Source organism: Plenodomus lingam, assembly GCF_022343315.1.
Source record: "Plenodomus lingam strain CAN1 chromosome Unknown contig_19, whole genome shotgun sequence".
NCBI lineage: Eukaryota > Fungi > Ascomycota > Dothideomycetes > Pleosporales > Leptosphaeriaceae > Plenodomus > Plenodomus lingam.
The window spans coordinates 1,532,574-1,554,863 of NW_027093936.1; the positions used below are offsets into that span (position 1 = coordinate 1,532,574).

General features: G+C 52.7%; 10 protein-coding genes across 10 annotated transcripts; 3 read left to right on the plus strand and 7 right to left on the minus strand.

Moving 5' to 3' along the window:
* Nucleotides 1–1,666: 1,666 nt before the first annotated feature.
* IAQ61_004539 (uncharacterized protein) lies at nucleotides 1,667–1,966 on the minus strand (the record flags this gene model as incomplete). Its single annotated transcript, XM_066096394.1, has 1 exon — nucleotides 1,667–1,966. The coding sequence occupies one exon, from the start codon at nucleotides 1,964–1,966 to the stop codon at nucleotides 1,667–1,669; it is 300 nt and encodes a 99-aa protein (XP_065953712.1).
* Nucleotides 1,967–3,189: 1,223 nt separating this feature from the next.
* On the minus strand, nucleotides 3,190–6,699 carry IAQ61_004540 (uncharacterized protein; the record flags this gene model as incomplete). Its single annotated transcript, XM_066096395.1, has 5 exons — nucleotides 3,190–5,779; nucleotides 5,840–6,068; nucleotides 6,128–6,221; nucleotides 6,278–6,435; nucleotides 6,513–6,699. 5 exons carry the CDS (start codon nucleotides 6,697–6,699, stop codon nucleotides 3,190–3,192), a joined length of 3,258 nt encoding a protein of 1,085 aa, XP_065953713.1.
* A 1,870-nt stretch (nucleotides 6,700–8,569) lies between these two features.
* On the plus strand, nucleotides 8,570–10,142 carry IAQ61_004541 (uncharacterized protein; the record flags this gene model as incomplete). Its single annotated transcript, XM_066096396.1, has 2 exons — nucleotides 8,570–8,640; nucleotides 8,732–10,142. 2 exons carry the CDS (start codon nucleotides 8,570–8,572, stop codon nucleotides 10,140–10,142), a joined length of 1,482 nt encoding a protein of 493 aa, XP_065953714.1.
* Nucleotides 10,143–10,352: 210 nt separating this feature from the next.
* IAQ61_004542 (uncharacterized protein) lies at nucleotides 10,353–11,197 on the minus strand (the record flags this gene model as incomplete). The annotated part of the gene is made up of 2 exons (XM_066096397.1): nucleotides 10,353–10,911; nucleotides 11,067–11,197. The coding sequence occupies 2 exons, from the start codon at nucleotides 11,195–11,197 to the stop codon at nucleotides 10,353–10,355; spliced, it is 690 nt and encodes a 229-aa protein (XP_065953715.1).
* Nucleotides 11,198–11,567: 370 nt separating this feature from the next.
* Nucleotides 11,568–12,440, minus strand: IAQ61_004543 (uncharacterized protein; the record flags this gene model as incomplete). The annotated part of the gene is made up of 1 exon (XM_003839143.1): nucleotides 11,568–12,440. The coding sequence occupies one exon, from the start codon at nucleotides 12,438–12,440 to the stop codon at nucleotides 11,568–11,570; it is 873 nt and encodes a 290-aa protein (XP_003839191.1).
* A 605-nt stretch (nucleotides 12,441–13,045) lies between these two features.
* On the minus strand, nucleotides 13,046–13,357 carry IAQ61_004544 (uncharacterized protein; the record flags this gene model as incomplete). The annotated part of the gene is made up of 1 exon (XM_066096398.1): nucleotides 13,046–13,357. The coding sequence occupies one exon, from the start codon at nucleotides 13,355–13,357 to the stop codon at nucleotides 13,046–13,048; it is 312 nt and encodes a 103-aa protein (XP_065953716.1).
* Nucleotides 13,358–13,484: 127 nt separating this feature from the next.
* Nucleotides 13,485–13,805, minus strand: IAQ61_004545 (uncharacterized protein; the record flags this gene model as incomplete). The annotated part of the gene is made up of 1 exon (XM_066096399.1): nucleotides 13,485–13,805. One exon carries the CDS (start codon nucleotides 13,803–13,805, stop codon nucleotides 13,485–13,487), a length of 321 nt encoding a protein of 106 aa, XP_065953717.1.
* Nucleotides 13,806–13,822: 17 nt separating this feature from the next.
* Nucleotides 13,823–17,206, plus strand: IAQ61_004546 (uncharacterized protein). Its single transcript, XM_066096400.1, has 4 exons — nucleotides 13,823–14,180; nucleotides 14,291–14,683; nucleotides 14,732–16,363; nucleotides 16,418–17,206. The coding sequence occupies exons 1-4, from the start codon at nucleotides 14,082–14,084 to the stop codon at nucleotides 16,733–16,735; spliced, it is 2,442 nt and encodes an 813-aa protein (XP_065953718.1). The 5' UTR covers nucleotides 13,823–14,081; the 3' UTR covers nucleotides 16,736–17,206.
* A 696-nt stretch (nucleotides 17,207–17,902) lies between these two features.
* IAQ61_004547 (uncharacterized protein) lies at nucleotides 17,903–18,834 on the minus strand. The gene is made up of 3 exons (XM_003839145.2): nucleotides 18,600–18,834; nucleotides 18,360–18,543; nucleotides 17,903–18,255 (listed from the first exon to the last, which is right to left on the minus strand). Exons 1-3 carry the CDS (start codon nucleotides 18,621–18,623, stop codon nucleotides 18,188–18,190), a joined length of 276 nt encoding a protein of 91 aa, XP_003839193.1. The 5' UTR covers nucleotides 18,624–18,834; the 3' UTR covers nucleotides 17,903–18,187.
* A 252-nt stretch (nucleotides 18,835–19,086) lies between these two features.
* IAQ61_004548 (uncharacterized protein) lies at nucleotides 19,087–21,726 on the plus strand (the record flags this gene model as incomplete). The annotated part of the gene is made up of 4 exons (XM_066096401.1): nucleotides 19,087–19,224; nucleotides 19,277–20,140; nucleotides 20,191–21,195; nucleotides 21,715–21,726. 4 exons carry the CDS (start codon nucleotides 19,087–19,089, stop codon nucleotides 21,724–21,726), a joined length of 2,019 nt encoding a protein of 672 aa, XP_065953719.1.
* Between the last annotated feature and the right edge of the window lie 564 nt (nucleotides 21,727–22,290).

Below are 22,290 nucleotides of genomic sequence, written 5' to 3' on the forward strand. Positions count from 1 at the left end.
TTGAGGGAGAGAGACGAGGTTGAGATGTTTCAGCGGAGCAAAGCAGCAAATGACAACCTTGAGCAAACGGCGGCGGCGGCGTCGGCGTCGGCGAGAGAGAGAGAGAGAGAGAGAGTGTGTGTGTGTGTGTGTCGGCGCGCAATGGGTTAAACAAAGGGCTGGCTCCCTGCGACTGCTGGACAAGTATATGAAGAAATAAAAAAAAGGAGTGTCGCTGTGGGGGAGGACCGATGCGCTTGCTTTCGATCGTGAGGCTCGCAGAAGTGTGATGTGATTTTGTGCAGGCACTCTGATGAGAACCGACTGACTGGACTGATTAACAGACTGATGGACTTGACGGGCTGACGGACTGACGGACTGACGAACTGACGGACTGGCTGCAGACGGACTGCAGAGGAAACGAGCGTGGGAGCGGGTGGGCTCTCCTATATTTAGCAGTCTGGCGTCTTGCAACGCCTGGACCCCCCCCCCCCCTCCCTCCCTCTCTCTCCTCTTTTCCACCCTTCTTTCCCCCCCTCCCCCCCCCGTCTTCGTCTCCGTCTGGGTTTCTATGCGTCGCTAAATCCTACTCTTGCGGACATTTGCTCGGTTTGACCCGGGTGCCACCATGTGCCGGCTCGGTTGCGATTGGGTCAAGTGCGCATTTGCCATGCATTACCCTACGACAAGACAAGTATACTGTAAACCCATCTACCTATCGGTACTCCTTGACCAGTGACCAGTCTAACTGCCTATGGCCTGTTTAACTGCCTGGTCATGCCGTGTCCAGAGTTATTTTGGGGACATATGGCACTCCAGGGCAGGCTGTATCTGTACTATCATAGCCTCAGGACAGCGAGGAAATCATCTCACCACGCCCTGCAGCAGTGCAGCCCTTTTGTGACTGGGCAGGGCAGGGCAAGGGTTGGGGGTTCACTATGCTTGCGATAGATGATTGCATGCTTGCAGGGCATTGATGGACAAATGTACAAGGTGAAGCGATTGACATTCATGGCTCCAGGCCAAGAACGGGAGACAAGACAAGCGAACTTTGGGGGAGGGGGGAAGAGTGCAAGTGGGAAGTTGGAGGGGGCGGGGGATATGCGCGGCGAACGCTGACCAGCCCTCTCACCCACGTGAACCCCTACCCTATCCTACAATACCATGTATTACCTACCTACCTACCTACCTCTGCCAGTGAATCCATCTATTCCCGCCGGCTGCCATGATCTATCAAAGAGTCATCAGGACTACTGTACCTAGTCACCGTACCGTACCTATAGCTCAACTGCCCGGCTTGTGAACCGCACGGCTCCAGCCTTTACCGGTACCGGTGTCCACAACACGCACACACACACACACACACACACACTCACACACACTCACACACACGCACACACACTCACACACACGCACACACACTCACACACACGCACACACACTCACACACACGCACACCCCAAGCACACTCACCCTTCTGCACTCACTCTATCCCAGACGACGCTCATGCTTGGGCTCATCGCCCCACCAGCCAGGAGACATCTCTCTCCCCCCCCCCTTTGTCATCTGTAGACCATGACCATGACCATGGCGCAACATTCATCCTAAACACTCTTTCCCCCCCCCCTCTTTCTCCAGCCGTTTCCTTCAGCCGACAAGCCAACGGTGAATGAAGTCGAAATAGGGCTCACACACGACGCATCCTTAGCGCGATACCCAAGTATGCCTCTTCCCAACCCCTCCATGTTCCGAAACGCGATATTTTTAGCTCGTCGTCCTGCGAACCCTCTAAGATCCACGAGGCCTGCAGTGACCACTGACCACGATTCCGACATGATACAGGAAGGGTGGCAGGGATGGCGCAGTCAGCACCCCGTTCGCCCATGGTTGCACCCTTGACTGCATAGCCGTACCTGATACCTAGACTCGATGACCAGACACGCAGACTGAATCTTTTCTTTCCTCTCTCCCTTGTTCGCACGAGCATCCCTCCACGTACGCACCAGTACGGCACGGTTTGGACATGGACGAACATCTCACATCTCACCCTCTAGTAACCGCCAGGTGGGTACCCATCTGGCCATCCACTTGAATCTTGCTTGCTCCCCCCTCTTTCGTCCACACAAATGACAGGTTGCTGCCATCTTACTCTAGCATGGAATCCTGTTACCTAATTCCCTTGGCCACGCGGGCTGCACTCGCGCCACACTACTAGCCATCCCACCACCATCACAACGGCACCCACCAGCCTGACAGCAGCAACCCTTTTTGCTGTTCTAATTCCAGTCTCTCCCATCTCATCCCTCTTATGCAGGTACCAGTCTTATTCTTAGTTCAATCTGCCTCTCTCTCTCTCTCTCTCTCTCTCTCTCTCTCAAAACATACCATGTTGTTACCTAGGTACCTATCTGGCCAAGTCAACCAACCGCACCTTACAGCTACTAGGTAGGGTCATCCATCCATGCAGGTACACAAAGCTTCGCTTGCTATTTCTGGTCATCTGCCAACCTCGTTCAACCCTCCTCCTCCTCCTCCTCCTCTCCTCGCTATGTCCATCTCCTGACGATAGGTACATGCAGGCTCTTGGACCTCCTGTTCATCTTGGCGCTTGTATGAATATACAGCAACTTTGCGGTTCCCATCCTATCGTCTTACTCTACTCTCACTAGCGCCCATCTCCTTGCTAGGCCCTTCAAATCTCAAAAAGTGTCGCATGTACAGAGTATGGAAAGACGAGAGAAACAAAAGGGGGGCTGCCAAAGTCCACGCCATCTTCTCCACACCTGCTCCCTGTTTTGTCACATTCGCAATTGCAAACACCATCAAACTTGACATTATCTCTCATGTATCAACTCGCATCTCCCAGCCTAATCACCTACACCCAAAATCAACTCCCAACGGCTTACTCTAGCTTGCACCTGTCCATGTAGCAATACGAGCGACCAAATACATATTATCCTCTTCACCCCACTTCACAACCCGCTTCCAAAATCAAAATCAAAATACTGAATCAAGACCAAACAAGCCGATGTCAGGTGCTGAGTTCACGCTGACGGGTATTAGATGTGGGAAAACAAAAGTGCAACGCTTGGGTATCTGGAGCTCTGGGTATGCCTGCGACCCGAGTCTTCTACAACATCTGACAAGGCGGTAAGCATTCGGCATAGCATACCATGCAGCGGATGGACGCCCTACCTACCTGTCTGCAATCTACCATCGCCTATCCGCACCAGCTCCGGGTGACTGGCCATCAACATTGCCCGTCAGTTCAGCAACTCGAGCCTTGATACGAGCAACTCGACTCTCGATAGTCTCCTCGCCGCTTGTTTCCCCTTCATCCGTACGTTGGCTCTGGCTTTGACTCCGGCTCCGACGGACTTGTTCTTCGCTGCGCCTCTGTGCACGCTCGGCCGCATTCTTGCGAATTTGGGCCCATCGGTCCTGTGAAGGGGATACCTGTCGAGTGATCTCGATCGATTCCTCGGAAATATCATCGCTTTGATGCGGGACATATTGCGTTGGCGTCACAGGCTCTCGTTGCTCACCGTGATGTAGTTGTCGGCGAGGAACGCTGGGTGCAGCAGCCGCGTCGTCTTCGCTATTATCATCGGCAGGAACAAAGGCTGGCATGTCGTTCATTGGTCCTTGATCAAACCTCGTAAAGGCTTGGTCAATCTCCTGCTGTGTAGCGGGGGCACCAGGAACTGCGGCGTGATGAGGCATTTGTCGCTCTGGCAACACCATCGAAGAAGCACCGGTGCTCTGCTCATATCTCGGCGAAGGCGCTCTCAAATTCTCCGCTTGGTCGACGCTGTATCTTGGGGACGGGTTCTCCATCGCGACCTGATGATCCTCGAAGCGAGATGCACTGCGTGATACATCAGGTGTAGGCGAGTAACGATCATTCTCATACTGTGCCGGCTTGACAGCTTTCCCAGCTACAGGTACGGAAGTCGGCGCAGCCGCGTCCGTCTTTTTCCTCCCAAATAGTTTGCGAAAGCCTCCTCCCTCCTTCTTCTTAAGTTTGTTGGGAGATAGCTTCTTTTCGGACGCCCGAGTCTGCTCTTCACTGGCCCGCACAGTAGTTTGGGTGGCGACAACAGGCTTCCTTTCAGGAACCGATTTTCGTAGAGCTGGATGTTGTGTTGCAGTTTCCTTTTGCGGGCCAAAATTCTCTCCAATGGGAGCCGCAACGGTCTGCTCAACCGGACGTGTTATGGGAATTGACTTTTCCTTGGGTAATGGAGATGGTGCTGGGGAATCATTCGGCCAAGGTACTCGGGTTGCTGATGCCACTTCACTTGGAGGTGTGTTGGTAGAGATGGGAGCGGGAGAACGCGAACCAGCTCTGAGGGTGCTGGACGCATGCACGTCGGATTTGGGGAGTGCTGGTAGGTCTCGGTTTGCGACCTCTGGTGGCAAAGGGGAAGAACGGCCGTTAGCAGCAGATAGAGAATTGTCTTTTGACCCTAATCCTTTCCCAGCACTGTTGTCTCCCAGATACTGGGCGCGAAGGGCATCCTTGTCCATTGCGGCCTCACCAAATTTCTTGTCCCATTTCATGGCTGGGCCTGCCTCACTCAAAAGATGCGGTTGGAGTGTCAGCACACTGTTGGTTTTGACAGAGGTTGTGTCGTCATTGCGGCCTCGACGTTGTACAGGATTTGCTGCATCCTTCTGGTCACGATCATTCTGTGCCAATCTGGCAGCGGCAGCTTGAATCCTCGCGTGCTGATCGGGGGCGATACTGGATTTGCTTATGGGCGTATTCGCAGTTGTCCGGTTGTATGGTTCTTTGGGTGTCGCCTTCTTTCCGGTCGACTTGCGCCGTCCGAGACGACCACGCCTTGTGAAGCTAAACTTTGACTTCTTCTCCGCAATGTAAGCCCCTTCCTCAGGTCCTGGAGAGGCACCTTTCACCTGTTCCTCCATCACGAGCCATTTGGCGCCGGGTATCCGAGTTTCGATCAGAGCACATCTTCCGAATGCTGCCTTTCGGTCTGTAGTTTCTTCGCTAGCCAAACTAGTCATCCAGACCCACCAGAAAGTCTCGTCGAGGTCAAACTGAACAATGCTTGCTAGCTCACCGGGCTCTAGATCTGCCTCCATCATCCCATTTCGCACGTGCGATTGGGAGCTATGTACGCGCGCAACCTCGCCCAGAGGCGGCAACTTCTGTGTTGGTAACAACAAAGTATTGGGCGAAGTGTGATTGTTCTCGTCAGCAAAACCAGACGATAGGAAGTCGGCCCAGGACGGGGTAGTGGGACGGCCAAAGTCATTGGTCTTGGATTGTGCTCCAGGGCGCATATTAGAGAATTCACGGGTACCACCGCCGAGAGACGTGCCATTGGAGTTTTCTGGGGCGCTCTCGAGCAGTCCAGAGAAGCCCATGTCTTCAAATCGAGACCAGGAAGGATCTGGTGTCCGCGCTTCAGGTGATACAACCGATTGGTTGGCGGTTGATATACATTCGAGCACTCTGCGACACTCATCCGTTAACGCCTTGACGGTATCTTCATAGGCAGAGAATTGCTGCAGTGCAGCGTCATCGTCTCTGTACTCGAAGTGTTTCGCACGTCGTAACAGAGCAAAGGGTGTAGGCGAAACGGAATCGACAATCATAACCACCTTGGTCGTACGGGTCTTCATGAGCGCCGGGGTTTGTGGTGGGTATTCAGTCTGGGAAAGAAGCGCTAGCAGTGATCGAGGCAGTGTGGAGATGGCACCAATCTGGTTCAGGTCTGGCGAGAGCGAACGGAGATAGGCGAAGAAGAGATGGCTAGCAGCATCTGCGGCTCTGAAGGCTAGTCAGTACATCTCGTTGCCATTTTGCGATGTGCTGCATTGCAATACTCACTTCTCCCAAGTGTGGTATCCCCCTTCGAAGCCCTTGCCATCTTCGGCAAATTCGAATGCCCACCAGCCTGCTAAGCGGGACAGCTTCCTCCCACCCATGCCATTGCTCTTTCCGCGCGCTGCTACAGCGGACAGCAAGTCGAAAAAGTCAAAAATGATGTTCTTGCGCGCGTCCGACTCGACGCTCATGGGAATAAAGGTATCGAAGGCGTGGCGGGCGAAGTTTGAATCTGAGCGAGGCGTCAGCAATCGATGAGGGGGTTTTCAGGCATTGACGCCAGCAACCTACCAGACTCTCCAATACGGAACAGCTCGTAGGCGTCCCAAGTAACGACGCCGCCTGGCAATCTACTCCAACACCATTTCATGATACTGCAAAGTGTCTGACAACGTCAGTATGGGCTGATCTGCGAGATTTTCTACAGAGGCGGATGCATACCAATGGCTCCGTGAGGCGCAACTCTTGGGCGAGGCCCTCGCCAGAGTATTGGCCTGTTCCCTCGTATGCAGCCTTGAAGAAGTTGCGCACAAAGTTGCGGGAGGCGCTGGCGTCGGAGGTGGGGCGGAAGGGAAGGAGCATCAAGGGCATATCCAGTCCTACAGGCTGTCAGTAATGGCACGTCAGGGGGGGGGATGGATAGCCTTGTTGTCTTGTTTGTCGGGCGGCGACCTACCCCGTGACTTCATTTCCTGTGTGCAGACGTGGACCAGCTCTTGTATTTCTTCGGGCGCGACCTGTTTGCGCGACCACGACTCCTCCCACCGTGGCTTGGGCGGTGCGACGGGCTCAGTGTCGTGTCCGGCCTTGGAGCCCGCCCGTGAGCCATCCTTGGACTTGAAGACGTTCTTGAAGAACGGCATAGCGAATTGGCGCGGGGTGCCTCAGAGCCCGGGGAGGGGGGCAAGATGATCGCTAACAGGGCGACGAAGGCGGATTCACTTGGGTCTGGGGTTGCGGCGCCGTGTGTGTATAGGCAGTGTAGGCTGTAGGGGGGGGGGGGGGAGGGAAGGCGCGCGAGGCGAGGGCAGTAGCGCGTTTGACACAGGGGACAGGACTACTGTATTCGATAGGATTCAATGGGAGTGCGCAAAAGAGTGGTAGGAGGAGGTGGAGGTGGAGGTGGTGTAGTATAGTATAGTATAGAGTAGTGTAGTGTAGGGTGTAGGGCAGTTGTCGCGCGGTGCTCCACTGGGAAAAACCACGGGCCTTGTAGCATTTACTACCCAATGTGCTAGAGATAAAGGAGAAGTGGGTGCTCATGCTTTCCCTTCTTCCCCCCCCCTCCCCCAAAAGGCAGGCCCTCCCTCCTTTGGGACGTCCGACGAAGCGAGATAAGTTCCAATAGAGGATCGATTATCTGCCCTCATCCCTGTTCGCCAAGATCAACCCTACGGTAAGCAGGTAGGTAGAGCATGTATATGTGTGTACTCTACTGGATGGAAAGCCTGCCAACTGCTGGCGCCTGTTGTTGTTGTTGTTGTTGCTGCTGCCCATTTGCCCTCATGGCACTCCCTGTTCGCCTGCACCACATTGACGATGAATTACCCTCACACACACACACACACACACACACACACACACATACATGTATACACACACATATAGTATATGGGGCCCGGCATTCACGCAGCCTCACCCGCGGGCCCGCCTGTTCTGTTGCCTCTTATTGGCCTGCAACAGGCGATGCGTTGTCCCTCGTCGCGTCACCGACCGTGTCTCGTTGACATGCCATGCCCCACCGTCAGTCCAACGCAGCACTGCCTTGTGGCAAGATGGCTCATGGTAGCCCACCAAGCCATGCTCTTGCGAGGAGAAACACAAATTGGGTTTGTACAGTAGCCGTGTAGAGTACGATGCACCTGCGCAAAGAGAGGCGAGCCATAGCCCTGCATAGTACAAAGGCACATTCCTCTGGGCTGCCACAGCTCACCTCACTCGGGCCGATGGCATCGTAGGCTGCTTTTATACAATGTACCTACGTGCTATGGCGGATGCTGAACTGCTGTACCGATAAGGTACCTGGTACTCTTCCACTACGTATGTGCATCTCGCCTCGTTGCAGCGTTGCAGAGTGGGGAGAACTACTGTAGCTATCTGCACCGGTACCCAAGGAGACATCAGACATCACGATCGATTTGGAGACAAAAGGCCACAAACGTGATCCGTCAATCGAGGCTCAGCATAGCTGCTGACTTCCAAACGTTTATGCAATTGGGCATCTGGCAAGCTTGGTGCCCTATGGATTCCATCCCATGGCACATGAGGATGGTCTTACCATTGCGAAACAGGCAATACCGGTAGGGAACAGCGGAAGCCTTTTGTGCATGGCATCCATTTTGGGCATTCTGCTCCAACCTCCAACGGAGCAGAGGTAGTACAGTAGGCAGTACAATGTACAGAAGGTACACAGCAAAACATCATCTTCCATGATCACTGCGCCGTGTGCTTGCAAGCGCAAAAGAACACGTCGAGACTCGAGTCAAGAGTACAATCCCGGCAGCACATCATGGCCCATTGTCGTCGATCTCATGGACTCATTTCGATCAAAGACCCCGTCGAAACTCTACCAGAGCAATCCGACAGATGTGAATGAACCTGCAGGCGGAGAAATCCCTCTCGTCCGTCCTACCTGTTGTTTTCCCAGAAGCCCAGCTGGGCAGCCCCTGGAAGCCTGGAGCCAACTGGCGGGTCGTTTTGGTCACGTGAGTTCGTGATTAGCGCTAAGATCACATGCTAACCACTTTCTTCCCAAGCCTCCCAGCTTGCACTCAACCCAATTTCTTCTCCACTGAATCAGGTAGGTAGATTGGGCGTCTCACAATCTCCACATGTTCTCGGGTTTTCTAAAAGCACGACTCTATGCATCTCCTTCGCCCTACTCTCCCTGGTCAGCCGAGGAGTCGATATTGTAGTCGGGATTGTCAGTTCGAGGGGCACAAGAATACCTGCGCCTACCATGTCCAGCCAAACAACATGCCCAATTGCTGACGTAGACCGCGCCCTCTCGGATTATGTCAACACTCGCGAAGACACTCTGAGAATTCGACGGACGTTATCAAAATACCTGACGTCCAGCCTGAGACCAGTAAACTCTGCGACCCAGAATCAATACCTCAATCATGAGATCCCATTCAATCTCTCAGTCTCAAGCACCACTCCTCCAGGCCTGAAAGGTCGTCGTTTTGAGTATCTCCAAGCTCTGCGCGCAAACAACCAGGCACGTACTCGGCATCGAGAATTACAGACTTCACTCCAGGATCTTCAAAATCAACAGAATGACAATAGTTCTATCCAAATAAAATCCCCTCACGACAATGAAGCCATCCAAAGCTATGTGTCGCTTCTCCGGCAACGCAAACGCTTTGCAGAACTTCAGATCATACAGGACAGCTTAGAGAAGCTTTTAATCGCGAAACCGCCGAGCACCTTGTCAGATCCGAGGGCTACCATTAAAGACGCAATTGGCGAGCAACCAGATCTGCCAGCAGAAAGCATTGAGCATCTTGCTGGCACTGCAGACGACCAGAGTTATATCTTCAGGCTGAAGCAAGAGGTACTCGAGGCGAAGGTCAGCATGGAGCGTGCACAAGATGCGAGAGCGAAGGCTCAAAGCCAGTCACAAGCTTCGCCTAGCCTACAACACCAAGTCATTGCATTGGGGCAGGCAAGAGACGAAATTGTCCACTGGGTACAGGGTGAGCTGGCCAAGCTTGAAGAGGAATCCATCTTTTTGGAAGATGCTTCGCCAATCAAACGTTCAACGAAGGAGGCCGAAGCACCCTTAGATCTGGCGTCAGCTGAAACCCGCATTCGAGAAGCATACAACAAGTATACATCTTCTCGGGCTAGTCTCCTCGAAGCATACGAGAGCCTACACCAAACACCGCCGACTCAGGGATCCGGTCATGATCAGAGCAGTGATACTAAAGCCGGTGCTGAAAAGGAACCAGACGCATCAAAACCCATCATGCCTTTTGCAAAGCTCATGCCCTATCTACCGCACCTTACGCAGACTGCGAACAGCGATCGAGCACTATTGCAGCAATCTGTCTATATCCAGAATCAGATTACATCTGCAGATCAAGAGATAGAAGAAGCCTTGCTTCGCCTTTCTGGTGAGAGCCATATGCTACCAGCCGGCTCCAAGGACATCCGTGCGTGGGGCCAAAAAGCTCAGGAAGCCGAGACGAGAACGGAGGAAGTGGTCAAAGAGCATCTACAGGCAAGTCGACAGGAGATCAGCAGTGTGACTGCTATTGTGGATCTTTGTTCTTTACAGAGCAAGGTACTGGAGGTAACATGATTCATCAAGTGCATGTTGAAGCTTCTGGGCTGCTTGGGCGGAAACGAACTGTTTGCTGCTATTGTCACAGTGAAAAAAAAATACAATGATCAAAAAGGGTCGACAATGTAGTGCCTTGCTCAGATGAGCGGAAACCCTTCAGGTGAAAATTGTGTAGTACCGAGACAAGAAAAGAGGTAGCCTCACATGAGTCAACCAACGGTTTCCCACTTACTGTTTCTCATGTTGCGCATAAATGAAATTCGCTGCAACAGGAAACAAGCCATTCTCGACCGCCCAATCTCTCACACCTCCCCTCTCCATCCCAGTACCCCAATGCTGCCGATCTTTCGGCTTGCTCAGATGCAACGGCTCCGTCGTCCTATTCTTCGGCGCAAAGGCCAAGAACACGTAGCGGTGTTTGCCCGTCTTCTTGGGCGGCCCAGGCGGCTTGTACTCGACCACATCATCCGGCCCTCCATCCTGTTTCGACGCTGTCTGCTCCGTGAGACCAAACTCTGGGAGTGGCAGAATGGACAAGGTTTCCTGAGAGATGGTCACGTTGGAGGCGATCCAGTGGCACATTTCGCTCCATTCGGGGTTGTCGCGAGATGGCGCATCCGGATCCGTGAGTGTGATTACATAGGTCATCTTCTGCGCCTTGTCGTCGCCAGCCACAGTGTTGGTGATGCCGTGCAAGACAATGTCTGGCTTGTTCTGTAGCTTCTTGGGCTTGATTGTGTTTCCTAGTTTCGCACTCTTCTTTGACCAGCTTACGGAGAGTGTGAGGCTTGGTAAGAAATCATCAATCACTGTGGTTCAGTTAGTGGTTTGGAGAGATCGACTGGTTGTGCCTGACGTGCCTGTTGGGATAATCTCTGCCTTCTTCAGCCTGGGTTGGTCAGTCACGATTGCTTTGATCAAAATACTATGCAAGTGATTTACTCGGCTCGAACAGCTTGGACACTATCCCAACTGTGGTGGCCTAGAGGTTGTTGTTCTGTGGGTAACGCGATAGCAGTTCCGCAGCAGTGCAATAGACAGGCAAGACCTAAAGCCGTCTTGTGTAGATGCATCTTTTAATTCTTTGTCACAAGTTACTGAAACAATCTTTGTGTCTAGAAACTTTGGAAAAGTAGGCAAGTGCTTCTTTCAGTTCGTTGATTGATCTGCAGTACTTGCAAGGTGATGATGGTAGTCGTGCGACATGCTTCATAGTATGTTGGGGTTTCCTCCACAATGTCGTCATTCTTGCAGATCTCCGATCCGATTGCCTACCTACTCGGGGCAATCATGCTGATTGGGTGACACCAACTGCAGCCAGCAACGAGAAGTTTGAATTTGATATAAAAATTATTCATAGTGACACGTTAGGGTACACCAATAGACACGCTGAACAATATGAAGAGATCACGCCAAATAGACCATGTACATGCTTCAAGAGGCTCAATATCCTTCAAAGTGCTCGCTGATGCGTGCGTCGCAGAAGGCACGGCTGGTAGTGACGAAGCCCATGTTTGTAGAGACTTGATACTCGGTGAGCTCCTGAGAGCCTCTGCCCGTCATAGTTCCAGTGCAGTCTTTGAGGAGAACGCAGTCCCAGCCGTACGAGTACGCATCAGACACCGTGCCGAATACGCACTGATCCGTGTTGACACCAGCAAATAATAGCGTTTGCTTGCCAGAGGCCCGAAGATACTCATGGAGAGGTTCCTGAGTGGACCACAGACCACTCATTCGGCTCTTGTCGAAGAAGAGGTCACCGGGTAGGGCAACGGCCTTGAAAGGGTCGTAGAGATCTGCATTCCAGGTGCGCTTGAACAGGCATCTACCTTGGTCTTCCGGTAATTGGACGCCGAGGCCAACGTGCCAGCCCAAGGTCTTGCTGAACCCTCGTTGGATAGCGGGCGCCATGGCCTTGATGTCTTCATCTGTGATACCCCAATTGAGCCAAGCAATCTGGATGCCCTCTTTGCGGCATCGTTCAATCACTTCCAAGGTTGGCTGAATGGCGGCTATTCCAGCTGCATGATCGCGGTATGTAGGATGAACAAAGTAATTCTGCATATCGACCACAATCAGAACAGAAGTTCCGGCATCGATCATAAGTCCTGTGTGGCGATCATCCACGTTGCATTCCAAGACCATCTTCTGCTGCGACCCCCGAGAGAGGTCGAACTTCTTGGTGGTTGGCATATAGAGCCATTGTTCTTCGCCTCCAAATGGGATAGGAGCAGTGCACTTGATTGTACCAACTGTAATGTCGTTTTGGTCTTGATAGTCTTCGGTTTTAGTGAGGAGCAAACAGTCTGAGGCCATGAGGATATGGCCGGGAAAAGTGTGTAGGTGTTGGATTTTAGCAGGTTGTGACCCGAATCAAAGTCGAGGCACGATTAGGGAGAAGCAAATCAAAGAAAGAGGAGGCTACGCTAGGCTTTGTACCTTGCGGTACGATTGCACTTGCTCCCCTTTGTTTGGCGATTGACCTGATGACAGAGCTTATCACAGTGCGATAGGCTTCTGTCGGGAAGGAAATACTTGGTCATGGGGTACGACTACGAAGACGGCGTATCTGCCAATTCACGCCTACCTATCACCTTGGAAGGAGAGCCGAATGATAGGCATTCAGGATTACCCATGAACCAAATTCACATGTACTGAGCTAGTGCCTGCAAAGTCATCGAGACCGGACTCTCTTCCCAGAATCTGGAGATATGGGCTGAGGGGGAATGATGTTTATAATTTGGTGGTGTCGCTTGTGGCCGCGTCTTAGTATGCACAAAGAGATAAGGCTGATCGGGGTAGCCTGGTAAGCTGGGACTGATAGGTAGACGGATATGTACCTAGGTAGGTACCTAAGTGGTAGTACCTGGCTGTCGCTCGAGTGCTCCGTACCGTACCGGTAGCTACCCGAGCCAACCTACCTACATACTTACAGTAGGTAGACGACCTGCTGGGGAGCGGGGAGGACGGCAAGACGGGCATGTAGGATGGATGGCGTTGAACAGGCGGTGCAGGTCTGGTAGAGATGACTCAATCGCATCCTTGATGACAACGCATCCTAGCCCTGGTCTGGTGTTGGTGAGTTGGTGAGCATTAAGCGAAGAGCCGCATGCGTCGTGCGCGGATGCAAGTTGCAAAGCCTGGTAGTAGAAGAGCAGCAGTAAGGTTGCGGGAGTACCTGGACAAGCATTCATGGGCACAGAACTCGAGAGTCGAAAGCGGTGCTTGTCCATGGCAGGGCTTAGCTATGTATTATAAGAGTAGATTCTAATCAGTTCAATGCTCTCTACGTTTGATGCAGATGCTTGTCCAGTGCTAGGTATCATCTATGTACATAGTATGTAGAGTCCTGTGTTACCTTCATTGCACGTGCAAGTGCGGTCCTTTGCCCCTGGCTGGGAAGGCTTGCAGTTCCCATGCTACGATATCATACCTAAATCCGCGGGTGTGAATGAAACTCCTACAGGGGGCGGTAGCGGTATGGTTGTGCTGGCTGGCTGCTGCAGACGGTGTGCTGTCTCCATTATGCGACGAGCCAGCATTGACATGGGGCATGGGCTTCTTGAGATTCAAGGAGAGATGCGTGGATGCGAATGTTTGGTGCATGTGTGGGGTCCCATCACGTGCCAGGCCTTTCCCAATGCGCGCGACCTTGGAAGATGAAGTCAGGGCCTTCGCCATGACGACGCAACAACTGCAAGACAGCTAAGTCCACCACGAAGCCTCTGTGCCCCCCCAACACCCCCAACGCAGCTCGCCATCCGCCACGCTGCACCCACCGGTCCTCACTCCAAACCCATCGCACATTCACCCGGCGTTGTGGCAAAACGGCCCAAACGCTCCCCCGTCCTCTCAACATTCCAAAAGGGCCGGGGTTGTTTAGCTTGAGAAAGCGTGGTCAGGAGCAGACGACCACCACCACACTCATACACACACACATACACACCAGCCAGCGCTATGGCGGCCCTGGGCGAGGAGCTGCTCAACATTGTCAACCGGCTCCAAGACTTGGTCTTCAACACGATTGGAAATGATTCCCTCGACCTGCCGCAGATTGTACGTCTCCACTCACGCGGACAGACCGCCCATGAAAAAAAGTCGGCCGTCTTGTCTCGCCCCGACATCATGACCATGCATTTACAGGCAGTACTGACGGGTGTATATAGGTGGTCGTAGGGTCGCAATCAGCCGGAAAGTCATCTGTCCTGGAAAACATCGTGGGCAGAGACTTTCTCCCCCGAGGAAACGGCATCGTCACTCGTCGACCGCTCATTCTGCAACTGATCAACCTGCCCAGTGAGCGCGACGAAGACGAAGACGAAGAGGTACACGTACCACACACTCCAGCGAGTGTATCTGGACAGCAGGAATGGGCCGAGTTCCTCCACGTGCCAGGACGAAAGTTCTATGACTTCGCCGAGGTTCGACGCGAGATCGAGAACGAAACCTCGAGGATAGCAGGAAACAACAAGGGTATCAACAGGCAGCCCATTAATCTCAAAATCTACTCGCCACATGTTCTCAGCCTGACACTGGTCGATTTGCCTGGTCTGACCAAGGTTGGTGGGCCATCTTTTTTATGCTACGACTATGGCTGATATGTACAGGTCCCCATTGGCGACCAGCCTACCGATATTGAGAAGCAGACTCGAAATCTCATTACCGAGTACATTGCGAAGCCGAACAGCGTCATCCTCGCCGTCTCTCCCGCAAATGTCGATCTTGTGAACTCGGAAGCGTTGAAGTTGGCTCGCCATGTAGACCCTATGGGGAAGAGGACAATTGGTGTCCTCACCAAGTTGGATCTCATGGACCATGGAACTAATGCCATGGACATTCTGTCTGGGCGTGTCTATCCTCTCAAGCTTGGTTTCATTGGTATTGTCAACCGATCACAACAAGACATTCAGGGCAACAAATCCCTTGCAGATGCGTTGGGAGCGGAGCGAGAATTCTTCAGACAACATCCAGCATACAGGAATATGGCCAGTCGATGTGGTACGCAATACCTTGCCAAGAGTCTCAACCAGACCCTCATGGCCCACATCCGAGAACGATTACCGGATATCAAGGCACGCCTGAATACGTTAATGGGGCAAACCCAGCAAGAACTTGCCAGCTATGGCGATGTCACGTTCACTGGCAAGGAACACCGAGGCTCGCTCATCCTCCAACTCATGACTCGTTTTGCCTCATCCTTCATTGCCTCCATCGACGGAACCTCGACCGAAATCTCGACCAAGGAGCTGTGCGGTGGTGCCCGCATCTACTACATTTTCAATTCTGTCTTTGGCAACTCGCTTGAGCAAGTTGACCCGACTACGAACCTCTCTGTATTGGACATTCGTACAGCCATCCGAAACTCTACTGGCCCTCGTGCTAGTTTATTTGTGCCCGAACTAGCATTTGATCTTCTCGTGAAGCCTCAGATCAAGCTTCTCGAAATTCCAAGTCAGCGTTGCGTCGAGCTTGTCTATGAGGAACTCATTAAGATCTGTCACACGTGCGGTTCTACTGAGCTCACACGGTACCCCCGCTTACAAGGAAAGCTGATCGAGGTCGTGTCCGATCTCCTACGCGAACAACTCGGACCCTGCTCGTCATATGTAGCTTCATTGATCGATATCCAGAGGGCCTACATCAACACAAACCACCCCAACTTCCTTGGGGCCGCCGCCGCCATGTCGTCTGTCATCAACGACAAAGAGCAGAGGGAAAAGAAGATTGCGATGGAGCAAGAGCAAAAGAGACGAGCACAAAGGAGAAAGAAGGAGCTCAACGGGGTAAATGGGGAGGTTACTGAGGAAGTTGGTGAAGAGGTCGAGAATGGCACGTCGAAAGCACTTCCTCTCCGGAAACATCAAAACCAGAATAGCCGCAGCATGTCTCCAGCAGTTGGACGCATGATGAACGGCTCTCAAAGCGCGATGGCTGGTGCACTCAACAGTCGCAACCGATCACCACCACACTCTGCCACACGCGACAGCTTCCTAAACTACTTCTTTGGCAAGGATGGCAGTACTCAAGCCACACCCCAACAAGCAGCACAAGCAGCGCTTGACAACAGGCCTGGAAGCCGACATGTCAGCCAGAACAGCGAGCCTAGCTTCGCACAAAGTATTCGAAGAGGTGACACCAGGCAACCCACTCACGTACTGGAGATGATGCCCAATGATGACGACGACGATGCTCAGTCTACCATCATGAGCCCCGTCCGTGAGTCGCATGAGGGCGGCTTTGTAAGTTTGATTCACTCTCAGGCTACTGCCAACCTATGTACTAACTGCTCATAGCCATCCGCCCCCGAAGCTGCCCCCGCGCTCACAGAACGGGAGGCCCTGGAAACCGAGCTCATCCGCCGCCTTATTTCCTCGTACTTTAACATAGTACGCGAAACCACTGCAGACCAAGTACCAAAGGCCATCATGCACCTCCTAGTCAACCACTCCAAAGATGTAGTACAAAATCGACTCGTCTCCACACTCTACAAGGACGAACTTTTTGAAGAACTTCTTTATGAAGACGACCAGATCAAGACGGAGCGCGATAAGTGTGAAAAGCTACTCAAGACATACAAGGAAGCCGCCAAGATTGTTGGCGAGGTGTTGTAAGATGTGCAGTCGTATTTGTATAGGAAGGGATCAAGTAGGTTAGTGTAAGAAAATGTGCGTATACTTGAATGAGGAACCTAATCCTATCATCATGAGGGACGAGAGGACATGAAGACGGGAGGGAAACTCTTGTCTAGCGTCGCAGAATAGACAGGAAATATGCATGATGGTGGTATAAGCCGGCTACTATCTGACGAACACCAACAGCTTTGACAATGTAAATTGCATCGAATTGGCTGCAAAACCTCGTGATACTACAGTCTGTACTATGCTACTACGTTGATCGCAGCCTCCAGTGGGCTGTGGTTGCCTTGAGGTGGTGCTTATTTTCTGTTTGTTCTGCTAGATACCTACCATACACCATGTTATGCTGGAGGGGGCAGGGGGCAGGCACCCAACGCGCTAGTACGAAAGCGTGTTGGAGTAGGCGCCTTGCCACCATATAAACCCCTTTCCAGCACCCTCACAACTTGACCTCAACACAACCTGATCGCACGTGTCATTCCAGGCCTGCTACCACCCGTTGCGCGTATCGAATACTCGACTCACACCCATCATCCTTGCGAATTTCACAAAGCCTCTAGCGGATAGGGGGCAGGCGACACTGCTTTGCACTGAGCGTCCGTCAACTACCGTTAGCGGGGTGGGTTTCAGTTCGAGTATTAGGGTCGCGTACCCGGTGATGGCCTGGACGTGGCGCACTCGATCTACCTGTTAGAGTCAAGGCTGCTGGCGCAAAGTCTGGGTGGGCGGGATCCCTAGAGGTTTTTTTTTGTAAGTCTCCCGCATGCATATCTTGTTGGCTAACAATATGGGCTTTGACTCTGGAAAGAGCTTTGACTCTGGATTCAAGGCGCTCGCGTACCCTGCATCGATTCTCTCAGACGCCTAACGGAGAAAAGGAAGAGAGTTGGTTGCGACATGTGAGAGAGTGAGAGACACAAAGCGTGTTACGTCATTTCTTACTCTTCTGAAGTACCTCCTTGCCATTTCCTTTGGCTGTCGCAGGGTGTCTTCGGCAGGTCTAAATTTTTCTGTGAGCATATTGTCTGTACATTATAGAGGGGGGCGTGAGTAAACTGAGGTGTGGTAGTGTATGGTTGGTTGCAATGCATTTAGAATAGAAATATGAATCATTGTTGGCACACACCATACACATCAACATCTGTTTTAACTTTGAAGGGGTCCGTAAAGCATGTATATTGAAAAACGTGGGTCAAACTCTGCATCTCAACTTTACTCTACTGTACAGGAAGGTACAAAATACAAAGAGATTGTGACGTTTTTCCTCTCGTTGGCTGTCTTGCACCCAGTATTATTGACTGTATTGTTCTGCCATCATCAGACCCGGGTATGCATGTTGACTGGTTGAGGATGCCATATCTGCAGCCATTTCCTTGCCGATGGAATGTGCATTGATTTCATCTGCAGTTGCATCGATTCCGATGCTGCTTAAGCCTTGTCGGTTATGCCCAACAGCACGTTCAGGTCGGCGTTGGGGTCGTTAGGGTCTGCGCTGACTATTGCCTGTGTCAGCCATTGATCTTCCCATCGCACCTTGTCTGATCTGATGGAAGTTTCCACTCTCCCCCGTACAAAAACGGTTGGCGGGTATTGCACATACCTCCTGACGACTTTGGCTGTTCTGACGGGTGCTCCTTTGCCCACTGTTGCTTGGCCTCCTTGATTAACCTCTCCTTGCGCTCCCATTCCTTTTGCATGGCCTTTGCCCTATCCGCAGCGCTGAGGGACAATTGGTGGTAGGCGCCGTAGAAGACACCGAATCCGAGGGCGGACCATCGGAGGACCTGGAAGTGTATTCCATTAGCATCCCATCCTCTCATTTGTGGGCAGAGGGGCGTACGTTGACTCCGACGGATGTAGACATGGTCACTTGTGTCGTGCGAGGGCTTGCAGGAGCGGCTGCGAGGCTCGTGGGCGTCCAATGGCAGTTGAATCGGGGTGTGCGATGAGGAAGCACCGGATGCTAAAGGTCCGAGGGGGTTGGGTGTCGGGGTGTCGGTGGGCGGAGAGCGTGGGCAGAGATAGCTGGGGCGTGGGAAGCGTGGGAAGTTGAGGTTGGCGGACCTGGCGCAAGATTTGGCTGTCTCGGGATGATTCGCGAGCTAACTTAGGTAGTGGAGAGCGTCCCTGGATAAGCTTGGCGCGAACCATTGGATGGAGAGACAAACAAACGTGCGCTGACTGCCTTGTCTTTCCACGGCGCCTGTCTAGCTGTAGCTGTGTTGTTGCTTTGTACCTGGACCCAAAAAGAAGGGAAGACAACTGGGTGCTTTTGTGACTTCACCTGCGTTACCACACGATACACCGGCGACTTGTACTTCAACGCCATGGAGTCTACTGTGCAGCAACGCCGCGACGAGATCCTCGCAAAGAAGGCCAAACTTGCTGAACTGAAGAGGCAGCGCGAACTCAGGAGGCAGGAACAAGCAAACAGGCAGTCTTACAATGGCAGTCCTTCGGGCGAGGCGAGTCGTCCCACCTCTCTCCACCACACCGCTGCTAATAGTACTTCCATAGGTGCTGTCACCCATACCACGACGCAGTATAGACATCGAAGGAAAGAGAGCAGACGTCAACAATCTCATAAACAGCATCCTTAACGAAAGCCGGCCGAGCTCCACACAACCAGGCTCACCAGCCGGCCCAGGACGAGCAGCACGACCCGAATCCATAGTCAGCGCAGGGCAGTTGAGCAGCGACAATGAAGGCCCCACGGGTTATCCAGCCTCGCTTTCTAGCATGGTCGACCGCGAAATGCAGACCCTGTCCATTGGACCCCTAGCCACCGTCTACGAGTTTGACGGCCAAGTCACAAACGAAGTCACCAAGGAGAAGGAAGTTATCACATACAGCAAAGGTGTGCAGGCAAGCATAGAATGGAGCCCACACAAGACACGTGGAGCAGGAGGCAGTGATACAGAACGGGATGAGAGTCCCACGCGATCGCCCAAGAGCAAGCGACTAAGTCGGAGACAAAAAGAAAAGGACGAGGAGATTCGGATGCAGCTGCGCAAGGAGATTGAGGAGGAACTCAAGGCTGCTCAGCAAGCACCGCAGGACGGCGCGCCACAGACGACCTCGGAAGAGAACTTTCCGTTCAAGACGCTTACGAATGAAGAGTTGGCGGCCGTTGAGAACTCGGAAGAATTCATTGGTTTTGTGGAGCGCAGTACGAAGGTCCTAGAACGAGCGCTTGACCAACAGCTCGAATACGATATCCTCGCCGACTATGCGCTCGGCGGTGTCGGTGTCGATGATGAAGACGAGGGCTATGGTTCCAGCGGCGGCAAGAAGGGCCGCCGGATAAAGGAGATTGCACAATTCTGGGACGACCGGTGGAGCAAGAAGAGGATGATCTCGGACCTAGGCTTCTCGACAAAGGTAGGAACGAAATCCGCCTTTGTGACTAACACAACACTAACATCTTCCAGTTTCCAGAGCTCGTGCTAGCATCGTATACGAAGAATCCATCTGCTCCACACGACCCTGATGGCCTTGTCCAGGTCTGGAACCTGCACATGCACGACCGCCCAGAGTACATCTTCCACGCTCAATCCGACATCCTCACCGCAAAATTCTCCCCCTTTCATCCCAATCTCATCATCGGTGGCGCCTACTCAGGGCAAGTGCTGTTATGGGACACCCGCGCCAAGTCTGCCCCTATCCAGAAGACACCTCTGACAGGCTCTGGTCATACGCATCCTGTCTATTCCATCGACATTGTTGGAACGCAAAACGCCAACAACATCATTTCATGCTCGACAGACGGTGTGGTCTGCGGATGGACAGTGGATATGCTCTCACAGCCACAGGAATTCCTCGAACTCACTTCCCCTCCTCCAGCCAAGACGGACGACATGGCTGTCACATGCATCGCCTTTCCTCAATCAGATCCAACCTACTTTCTTGCCGGTACAGAAGAAGGCTCCATATACCCCTGTCACCGTTACGATCGGGCCGGTGCTAAAGCCGGCGTCGATGGTCGCGTCAAGTACGGCGGCCATGCTGCACCTGTCATGAGTCTTGACTTTCACCCCGCAAAAGGACAAATTGATCTTGGAGACTTGGTTCTCAGCTCCAGCGTCGACTGGAGCGTCAAGCTTTGGAAGGTTCGACCCCCAGCCGCAACAGGCGCGGCAAACACCACGCTTCCCGGTACCGCTCAACAAGTCACGCCTGTCTTGGACATTGCGCGTGAAGATCTCGTCTACGATGCCCGTTGGTCGCCCGTCAAACCCTCTGTGTTCGCCCTCGTAGACGGAGCGGGAAGCCTCGAGGTCTGGGATATCAACGTCGATATGGAAGTCCCTATGCAATCTGTCAAACCTAGCGATGGGAAGAAGGGCGCGTTTGCGAATATGCCGACAGGGTTGGGGTATATGAATCGCAGTTTGAACAAGTTAGCGTGGGAGAAGAATGAGGGCAGGAGGGTTGCGGTAGGAGGGATGGATGGCGTGGTCACGGTGTTTGAGGTTGGGAATGATTTGGGTGGTGTGGAAACGAGGAGTGAGGAATGGAGTGGGGTGAAGAGGTTAGTCAGTCGGATGGAGGGTGTGGGTGAGGGCACTGGCAAGTGAGGAGAGGATGTTGAGAATATTGCAAATGAATAAGTGTGAGCGGGGGTGGTAATCGGAATGGAACTACAGAGGTGATGTTCATGAATGATCTTATCTATGGTAGTATTGGGTCTGTCTTTTGGCGAACATACCCCCTCAGTTCTCAATCGGAGTTATCAAACACACTGCTCTCACATCTTCATCTGTTTGATGATCTCCTTATCTGGACTTTTTTATGCATCGTCAATCGCCATGTCCACGGTTCTAATATCGGTTATAGCCTTCTAGGAGTAGAGTACAAATCTAACAATACCTGCAATGCCTCCTCACTCCGCACCCGTCCGCACCGGCCGTCTCTTCCGATCACTACTGACAACCCGTTCTCACTGACCATGCCAGGACGTGGCGTGACGTATTGATCAAATCAACATTCTAGATTCAAGGAACACGCATCTCGTACACCCCCAGTATTTCTCCCAATCTTCCAATCAAAACTGTCGAATGCGCACTGCCACAGACGCTCGCCACACCAACCTCATTGTGCCACTCCACGCCCGACATCATTTGATCCAACAGGTTTCTTTGCGTCCGAGGAGCAGTTGGGATGCAGGATGGGCGTCTTGGGATTACAATGTGTCTGGGTGGAGGAGCGCATGAGTGCGCCACTTAGGTATGAACACGCAATAAGCTGGATTGGAGACGCACCTACGGGTCCGCGGTCCAAAGTATGGAATATGCCCTGCCTCGACGTACATTCGTAAGAGGTGATACCTTCTGACATTTGAAATTGCAGGCTCAGTAAATTGAGCTGCTGCGATGTTTGCTTCATTCCTTACACTTCTATCGGCGCTCAGAGTGCCCACAATTTCTGTGGTGCAGAATGCTGGAGATGCCAAGTTGTATGTCTAGACTGTTCTCTCTCTTATCCCGGCTACGTTATCTGGGTGGTTTGTACTTTTGGTGTGCCTGGCTGAT

Coding starts and splice junctions, on each gene's coding strand:
- IAQ61_004546 (XM_066096400.1), top strand. CDS start 14,082: ATGGCGGCCCTGGGCGAGGAGCTGCTCAACATTGTCAACCGGCTCCAA. Junction 14,684..14,731: donor ATTTGCCTGGTCTGACCAAG/GTTGGTGGGCCA, acceptor TGATATGTACAG/GTCCCCATTGGCGACCAGCC. Junction 16,364..16,417: donor AGTCGCATGAGGGCGGCTTT/GTAAGTTTGATT, acceptor AACTGCTCATAG/CCATCCGCCCCCGAAGCTGC.
- IAQ61_004547 (XM_003839145.2), bottom strand. CDS start 18,623: ATGTCTACATCCGTCGGAGTCAAC. Junction 18,544..18,599: donor CTACATCCGTCGGAGTCAAC/GTACGCCCCTCT, acceptor ATACACTTCCAG/GTCCTCCGATGGTCCGCCCT. Junction 18,256..18,359: donor ACAGCCAAAGTCGTCAGGAG/GTATGTGCAATA, acceptor CACAGGCAATAG/TCAGCGCAGACCCTAACGAC.